At 42.3% G+C, this 8,594-nt stretch overlaps 1 protein-coding gene across 6 annotated transcripts in view; it reads left to right on the forward strand.

Moving 5' to 3' along the window:
* ELAVL3 (ELAV like RNA binding protein 3) overlaps positions 1–8,594 on the forward strand; it is a 120,740-nt gene that overhangs the window by 57,255 nt on the left and 54,891 nt on the right. For 5 of the 6 annotated variants that reach the window (XM_042453599.1, XM_042453593.1, XM_042453596.1 and 2 more), the window contains exon 2: positions 3,233–3,455. In XM_042453599.1, the coding sequence (XP_042309533.1) occupies positions 3,233–3,455 (223 nt within the window). The remainder of the gene's footprint in view (positions 1–3,232; positions 3,456–8,594) is intronic. The other variant, XM_042453595.1, reaches the window with a different exon arrangement.

Consider the following 8,594-nt stretch of genomic DNA (forward strand, 5'->3'; position numbering starts at 1 on the left):
ATTGCCCAGGACAGGTGGGCCCACCAGCTACCTTCTTTGGTTCATCATACTGCAGTGTTGAAACCCCTGCCTTGGGCTGACCTTGACTTTGGCATGTTAAAATGGTTGTGTGAAGTGCAAATGGGGTGCAACAGTGGCTGCTTGTTGTTCTTGTCTTGTTTTTAGAAGAGTTTCAGTCTTCACTTGCAGGTTTAGATCATCAAAGCCCAATAAGTACAGTTAGGCATACTTACTAATAGAGCAGTGAGAATGACATGCCCTTGATTTCCTTCAGAAACAGAATTAATAGCAAGCCCTGCAGGGTTGTGAAGCATTTTTCTTTGACAATATCCACCAGTGGCCCCAGGGATGGAGATAATAGTAGAATCAATGGCCTGATCAATAGTTTAACAGGGAATCGCTGCTCTGCTATGATAGCAGAGGCCTCACTGGGAGGGATAGGAAGATGGATGCCTGGCAGAGAGGCTTTGTGACAATCAGGACAAGATGTCCTAGGAAGGAACTGGGTAGTGGCCACATAGATGGGAGCTGTAGAACCTATAAAAGCTGGGTCATTGTGCCCATGCTGTTTACAGTTGGACTGTTCTACCACCCCTGTGTGTACATACATGCAAACTCATAATGACACACACCAGTTCTAGATAGACTGCTTTTAATTAATATACAATTAAATTGTTTAGTTAATTGCTAATGGAATTATAGTGGCATGACATTTGAACTTGTTATAGGCTGTGTGATGTGGGAGTTAAAATAACGGGACTGAATAGACAGGGTAGCAACTGCTGTTAAGAATGGGCAGCTGAGCGGAAGGTTGTGTGAATGTTTGTAGAATATGGCAGGGGTGAAGATATACAATGCGCCCGTGCCATATGCGGGCACACCATACGTGGCTTTCAGCTTATGCTGATGCCACGGTGTGTGAAAAAGAATGGCGCGTGCGCCAGAATGCACCACATGCACATGTGCCATTGTTTTCAATGGGGCTCGAGCTTACACGTTTTTTGCCATACGCTGGGGAGGGGTCTGAAATGGATCCCCCGCATAAAGGAAGGCCCCACTGAAGTACCATTTCCCTCTATCTGAATTAACAGTATATTATGAAATTTTGTAGTGCTCATTCATTATGTGAATTAATCTATATAGTGACATTATTATTATTATTATTATTATTATTATTATTATTATTATTATTATTATTATGCTTTATTTATATAGCACTGTAGATTTGCACAGTGCTGTACATACAAACAATAAAATAGATACGAGTAAACCTGCCCATGGCGTACAATCAAAGTAACAGTAGCATAATACATATAAATATTACATAACAATACATGAAATATGGGAAGTTTTTTCCTCCTTGTTTGAATTATGCAGGCTAGCCCAAATATGTTTCATTTGTAGAAGACCCTTTTCTAATTTAATAAGCCTGTGGGAATCCTGCATGTGCTGAAAGGCCCTCTTTTGTTCTCATCACTGCATATATCTCAGGCTACACTCTAGTACTGAATATGGCTTCCAGAATCGAGCACTAGTGCCTCAAATCCCTGTAAGATTAAAGAAGAATTGATAGACCCAGTTGTGTGTAAAGAAACAAACCTAGAGTTGGCCTACCATGAGAGAGAAGAGTTGTAGATACAGGGAAAAAATTCTACATGTCCATCTCTCCTCAGTTCTACAAATCCCTGCCTATGCACGAGTCACCAAGGCCCAGCTCTACACATATTCTGTGTTGGTTTAAAACTGGTTTTTTGATTGTTTACAGTGTGTTTTGATTATTCGGTGTGATTTCGGGTTTTGTGATTAACAGATGGTTTTCTGCTTCAGACACTTAGGATGCAGTGAGACAGGAGTGAGAATTTGTGGGCCTCCAGATGCTGTTATTGGGCTGAAATTCACATGCTCTTTCACTGGCATGACTAGCTCTGTGTTAGGAGTTGCAGTCCCTCAGCATCAGGAAGGCAGTGCCACAGATGACCAGCCCTGTGGCAGAGTACAAATAAGTGTGAGTTCCCTGATGCCCAGCAATGCACTCTGTGGATTGTGTACTGTATGTAGCTCTGTGTGCGGGTCACTTTCACATATCAAAAAAGAAAGATAGCTGTTTGGTCCATGAGCAAAATCTAAAAATAGGGCTGGATATTATCTTTGTTCCAGAACAGGTATTACTCAGCTCCGTTTTGTGCTTTGAGATAGGATTTTTTGTGCCATGGATGGAAGATAATCTTTGCAAAATAACCAACTAACAGCAAATGTACCTTGGTATCTGCGAAGTACAGATAGATCAGAGATAGTGCAGATAGTTTTATCGTTTATCCTCTGGCAAATGCAGATAGATCAGGATGCTGCTTGGGGCCCAGAATGAGTCGCTTGTGGCACTGATGGGCTCTGAGTACAGCAACTCTATGGGCAGCTGTATGGGGGGCATTTCCCCTCAATCTGGTGGGCTGCACTAATATTTTTCAGAATGCCCAAAGTGATACAGTATCACTTCTAGTCTCTATTTTGACTGATTTTCATCCAATTTGGGGAAGGGGATCTGGGGAGTTTTGAAGGGATTACAGGAACAACCCCGCCATATTTTCAGGTAGTTTTGGCCCCTTTTGAGTGATTTTTAGGCAGAATATCAGCAAATAAAATTTTCTAGGAGTTTCAGAGGGGGTATTCAAGGATCTCAAGAGCTGCATGTAGCCCACAGGCTGCTATTTGCCCACCCTTACAGTGGACCATACAATTCATAATGGATGAAACCTATCTCCTTTTGTCCTCCAAGAACACTATGAGACCTTCACTGTGCTTTGGTTGATCTTGGAACAATCCAACCTAAGTCCAGTTTGCATTGGTTCTTTAGATGAAATCCTTCTCCATTTCCACCTTCTGTGGTTGCTATCTTTTCAAACCTGTTTGACAAACATGGCTGGACTGGAAGTAAGCTGACAACTATGGGACCCAGGCCTTGGTGTTATAAATATTACCTGAATGAATGTCTGCCTGATCAGTAGTCAAGTGCCTTGCCAATCTCCAAGGTTAGGGGTGAAGGGGTTCCAAGAAAGAGCAGAACAGAGGCTCTTCTGGTCAAGTCAAATCAGTGAATCCTATTGTTAGCATGACTGAACATCCTTGAAGTTCTCATTTTGCAAACATAAATGGTGACACTAAGCACGAACTGCTGGGCTTAGCTTCTCATTAGTTCAACATAGTAACCCCCTCCTCCACTCCCTCTTGTTTTCAGCAGATAATCAGCACAATGGAGACCCAAGTGTCCAATGGCCCCACAAGCAACAGTTCTCTCCCCAATGGGCCACTGATCAGTGCCAACGGGGCAACTGATGACTCCAAAACTAACCTCATAGTCAACTACCTGCCCCAGAACATGACACAGGAGGAGTTCAAGAGCCTGTTTGGAAGCATTGGAGAAATTGAATCCTGCAAATTGGTCCGAGACAAAATCACAGGTAAGACTGTGGGGCAGGGGAGTGTGTTTGTGGGGAGACAGAGAGTGTCTGGTGTATTTCTATATCACAACACACAATGGGATTATGAAATCATAAGCATACTTCAGGGACGTAGCCAGGATTTTGGGAAGGGGGGGGCAGACTAAGTGCCACCATTATAATGGGGCTTGGGTGTGGTGGCACGGCAGCACACACCATTCATTTTATCTAACGGAAGGGGGGGTATGGACCCCAAGAACCCCCCCCCTTGGCTACGTCCCTGCATACTTTGAAGAGCTTCAAATTGGTCACTTTGAATTGTGTTATTCAGCAACAAAACGGCAAATGAGATTCAATCTACAATAGTGTCAAATAAGGGGTATTGAAATAATGACAACAGCTTCACACACCCTGGTAGGGCAGTGCTGAAGGAGCAGAGATTTCATGCTAGTATTTTTAGGAAAGGAAATAAAAAGAAAACAAGTCTATATTGTAGTGCCATTATAGAAACCTGTAGTGCAGCCTAATTAGGAAAACTATGTGCCGTTCTTGCCATTCCATGCTAAAAAACGGGAAATTAACAAGTAGTAAATAACTTTAATAACAGATAAGAGAAATTCAGGACGATTTATCAATGGCCCTTAGAAGTGATGGCTATACGGAGTCCCCAGATACTAGTTGCTGGGGAGCAACAACCAAGAGGCTTTGATTTTCAAACCTTGTTTGTGGGTCACTTATTGACCACTGTGGGAAGCAGAACTAGAAGGGCAGTTTATTATGCTTAGGTTTCTGATGAAGGTAGTAGATTGCAGTTTTGTTGACATTTGTATTGAGACTTGGTATGAATTAGGGACATTAAGGAGCTTTGATAGAGTGAGTGGCAAAACTGTAATTAATGCTGTGGAATATCTATCTGACAAGTGCATTTGGAGACAAAAGTTTCATTTCAGGATTGGATTTGATATTGCTTAGCATATATTAATTTAATCATTTATGCTGTGGAGCCCACCGTTTCACTGGTAAGGAATCTGGTTGGCAACTACAATACATTGCGGGTTGATCATGAACTTAGGCTTCAAGGTACATTGCTACCAGTTTAGATTACATTTTATACAAATTACTGCTGAATGTAAGACAAACATTAAAATTTGGTGGCCAACTAGTATTTACAAGTAACATCTAAATTCTCAGCATGCTCATGCAGCAAATAAATTTGACAACCCCTTTGAAAACATTTTTTCCATTAATTTGTGGCTTTACAAATGACAATCTATGAATTTACAATACATTGTAAGTATTTTTGCACAGAGCCTTGACCTATTAAATAGGCATTTGGATAAATAAATATTGTGGTTTAAGACTTCAGGTCTAGTTATTTAATAAACATTTATTGTGAAGTCAAAGGCTTTCATGGCCGGCATCCATAGTATTTGTGGGTTTTTCGAGCTCTGTGGCCATGTTCTAGAAGAGTTTATTCCTGACGTCAGCATTCTCTGAAGATGGCAGCCACAGATGCTGGCGAAACGTCAGGAATAAATTTTTCTAGAACATGGCCACAGAGCCCGAAAAACCCACAAAAAATGTTTATTATTTATAACTAACACTGATATACTGCACTTCATAAAGTGTTTATTAGTATATTCAAGGGAGCAGGATTTCTGCTTGCATAGGGATTCCTCAAGAACAAATTAAATTAAAGAGGTGTTTATATTCCCCACTCACCATTCAGTGGTCTCATTTTCACAGCAAAACATATTACTTTGACAGGGATTTATGCCTGGCTGACAGGGATTTATCAAACGCTTCCCAGTGACTGTCATAGTGAAGCAGGAGTGTACATCTAAGCTTCCCATATACAGCCCAATTTCTTGGTAAAAATTGGTTCTCTCCATGAGCTGCTGTTATACACAGCTCTTTATGTATTCCCCCTGCCCTCTGCAGCTCATAGCAGCTCCAGGATGTGTGTGTGTGTATATAAAACAATTTGGAAAAGATGACAATTCCCCCATCACACCACAGTTTGTGTCTCCAGCAGTTACTTTGAGCCTTATCAATCAATCAGCATTAGAAAATGCATTTATACATTTCTGAAGTTGCATTTAATTTAGCCCTTAACCAAATAGGACACAATTTCTGTAATTATCATTAGCAATTCTTCATGTACAGGAAACTGGCCACCTCAATAGCATTAATATGAAAACGATAAAATGTGTTTCTATTAATTTTTTTCCATTCCAGACTTTCTTCCAATTATTTTCCCAAATATTATGTGAAATTTTATTATTTATAAAGCATTTAAAAAAAAATAAGTATGAACATCTGTAACCTCTGTGTCTGTCCCATGTCGATATAACATTTTGGTGGCTTGTACAATCGATTTCGTTTGTGTTTGAAACCATCTTATGCTGCATGAGATGATGGACATATAACAACATACTGCCAGAAAACTGAATCATATAAATTAATCAAGTTCAGTTCTTCTTTATTAAGTTCATAGACCAGCACAAGGAAAAAAGGGATACAGAATAAAAGAAGGTAAAAGCAAGATAAAAACAAGTTAAAAACAAGGCAAAAAATAAGGTAAAAACACAGGTTAAAAAGAATATTTAAAATATCCTTTTAAAATCCATTGTGGCAGGGCAAGGTTAGTACTAGCCTTCTACAGAGGTCATTGCTGACAGATTTTAACCGCAGCTGCACAAAATCTGGCAACATTATATGTTATATCAGGGTTGGTATCTGAAAGCAAAAAAGAAGTGTAAAATTGACTGGTGTGTCCTGGATAGAGGTGAAATTAGGCTGAGGCAAATGTCCTTGTAGCTCTGGAGTAATATGTACTCTGTTGTCTCTATTTGGCCAGAGTCACAGGGGCATTATTTATCAAGAGTATTTATAAATTGCATATATATTGGGCCTGAACAGACAGGCCAAAATAAAGCTGCTTCGGGTCACTTTGGACATGTGTTCTTTAAATGATGCATGCCTTTTAAGAGGCTGGAAATTGTGCCAAAGCCTCACTCCAGTCCTAAGGACTGGAGCACAACTTTGGTGCAGCTTCTGGCCTCTTAACATGTGTGTGTCATTTAAACAGCATACCTCCAAAGTGACCCAAAGCAGCATTATTTTGGCCTGTCTGTTCAGGGCCTTATATTGGATTGCAGTCTCAACTGACTATTCTCTACTTACAGTATCTCATAGCCATCATTGTAGAAGGATACATTTGAAAGGCTTGAAAGCTTAACTCTCTTATGTTGGTCCTGGATGTGGCTGTTGATTTAACAAGATGGGCCTTATTTGCTAAAAAGACTAGATGCATTGCAACCTATAAATGCTCTTTAGGGGTTGATATTTTAAAAAATGACAAAAGGACAATACATTAATACATGGCATCCATTTGCATAACACCATCAGTATATTTGTACATTGCTTATAGCCTATATACACCCACTTTAAAGCGAAGCTGCAAAAATTTCTGAGCCTGGAAATCCAAAATTATTTACTGACAGAATGAAGTCATGTACATAAAGGCTGAAGCTTTAAAATATTTTCTAAATAGACAGCTTTGGGGATGGCAGTGGCAAAGCTCCTCTGAACAAATACTGCCAAGAAAACCCCATGATACGTTTGCCTTAGGGTTGCCATAAGTCGGAAATAACTTGAAGGCACACAGCAACAACAAAAATAGACATAAGAAAAAATAGAGACAGCATCCTTACAGGCTTTAAGCAGTATAGCTTTTAGCAAATAAAGAACATCTTTTTAGCATCTAGAGATATGTCTTCTTCTTTTTGGATTTCCCTGGAAGCTGTCTTTACATTTTTGCATTTTTGTATCCTAATAAAGCCATCTGAATGCATATGGAATACAGATTGTGCAAACAACAGCCAGAAGTAGGGTTCATGTATTCTGGTTCCTCAAATTTAGGTACCATGATTTGCATATTATGAAAATTTGTATAACATGCAAATGAAGTACATTGTGCAGATTTCCATAGTGTGCAAATTAAGCACATTACGTCTTGCATTCTTTTGTATCCTTTACACCATTTATGCGGTAAGCCTTGATCAAAGATGGCATTAAGGTGCAATAGCTAGAGTGTTAAACTTGAAACAAGGAGCCCCAAGTTCAAATCCATGCTTGGTTACAAAACCTACAGCAGGGGTGAGTAACTACTCAAGTTGCATGTACTGCACATTCCCTTCATTGGATTTTGGAGGGCTGCACACCCACAATGTGCTCCCAGTATTTAGGGTGAGATTATTATTATTTTTATTCCAAATGGCTCCCATATTCTTAGGAGAGGAGTTTGAACTCCATAGCCCTCTAGGTAGGGATGCCATGTCCCGCCAGTAGGCGGGACAAACCTGCTTTTGGTGCTCCGGTCCCGGTCCCGGTCCGTTTTTGCCACCGCCTCCTCCTCCTCTGGCTCCGCCTCCACCTCCCGGGCCCAAGGAAGTGCCTAGTGCGGTTGCGTGGAGGCGCACGAGGCGGAGGAGGCGGTGGGTGGCTGCCTGCCTGCTGCCTTGCCGTGCAGGCGGGGGGGGAGCACGCCAAGCCAGGCAGGCACCGCCACCTCCTCCTCTGCCTCGTGCGATTCTGCGCGACCGCGCTAGGCACTTCCTTGGGCCCGGGAGGCGGAGGCAGAGGAGGAGGCTGAGGCGGAGGTGGGTGGCTGCCTGCCTGCTGCCTTAGCGCATGGGCGGACGGGGAGCGCGCCAAGCCAGGCAGGCACCTCTGCCTCCTCCTCTGCCTCCGCCTCCGACTGCCATGGCCAAGCCAAGCACCTAGCGCGGTCGCGTGGAGACGCGCGAGGTGGAGGAGGCGGTGAGTGGCTGCCTGCCTACTGCCTTGGCATGCGGGCGGGGGGGAGTGCACCAAGGCAGCCACCCACCTCCTCCTCCACTTGGGCCCGGGAGGCAGAGGAGGAGGAGGAAGGAAGGAAGGAGGAAGGAGGGAGGGAGGAAGGAAGGAAGGAAGGAGGAGGAGGGAGGAAGGAAGGAAGGAAGGAGGAAGTAGGGAGGAAGGAAGGAGGGAGGAAGGACAAGGAGGAAGAAGAGGAGGAGGAGGAAGAGGATAGTGATGATGATGATTATGATATGATGATGATGATGATGATGATGATGATGATGATGATGATGATGATGATGATATGAGTCAGCT

Source organism: Sceloporus undulatus, chromosome 2 (genome assembly GCF_019175285.1).
Source record: "Sceloporus undulatus isolate JIND9_A2432 ecotype Alabama chromosome 2, SceUnd_v1.1, whole genome shotgun sequence".
NCBI lineage: Eukaryota > Metazoa > Chordata > Lepidosauria > Squamata > Phrynosomatidae > Sceloporus > Sceloporus undulatus.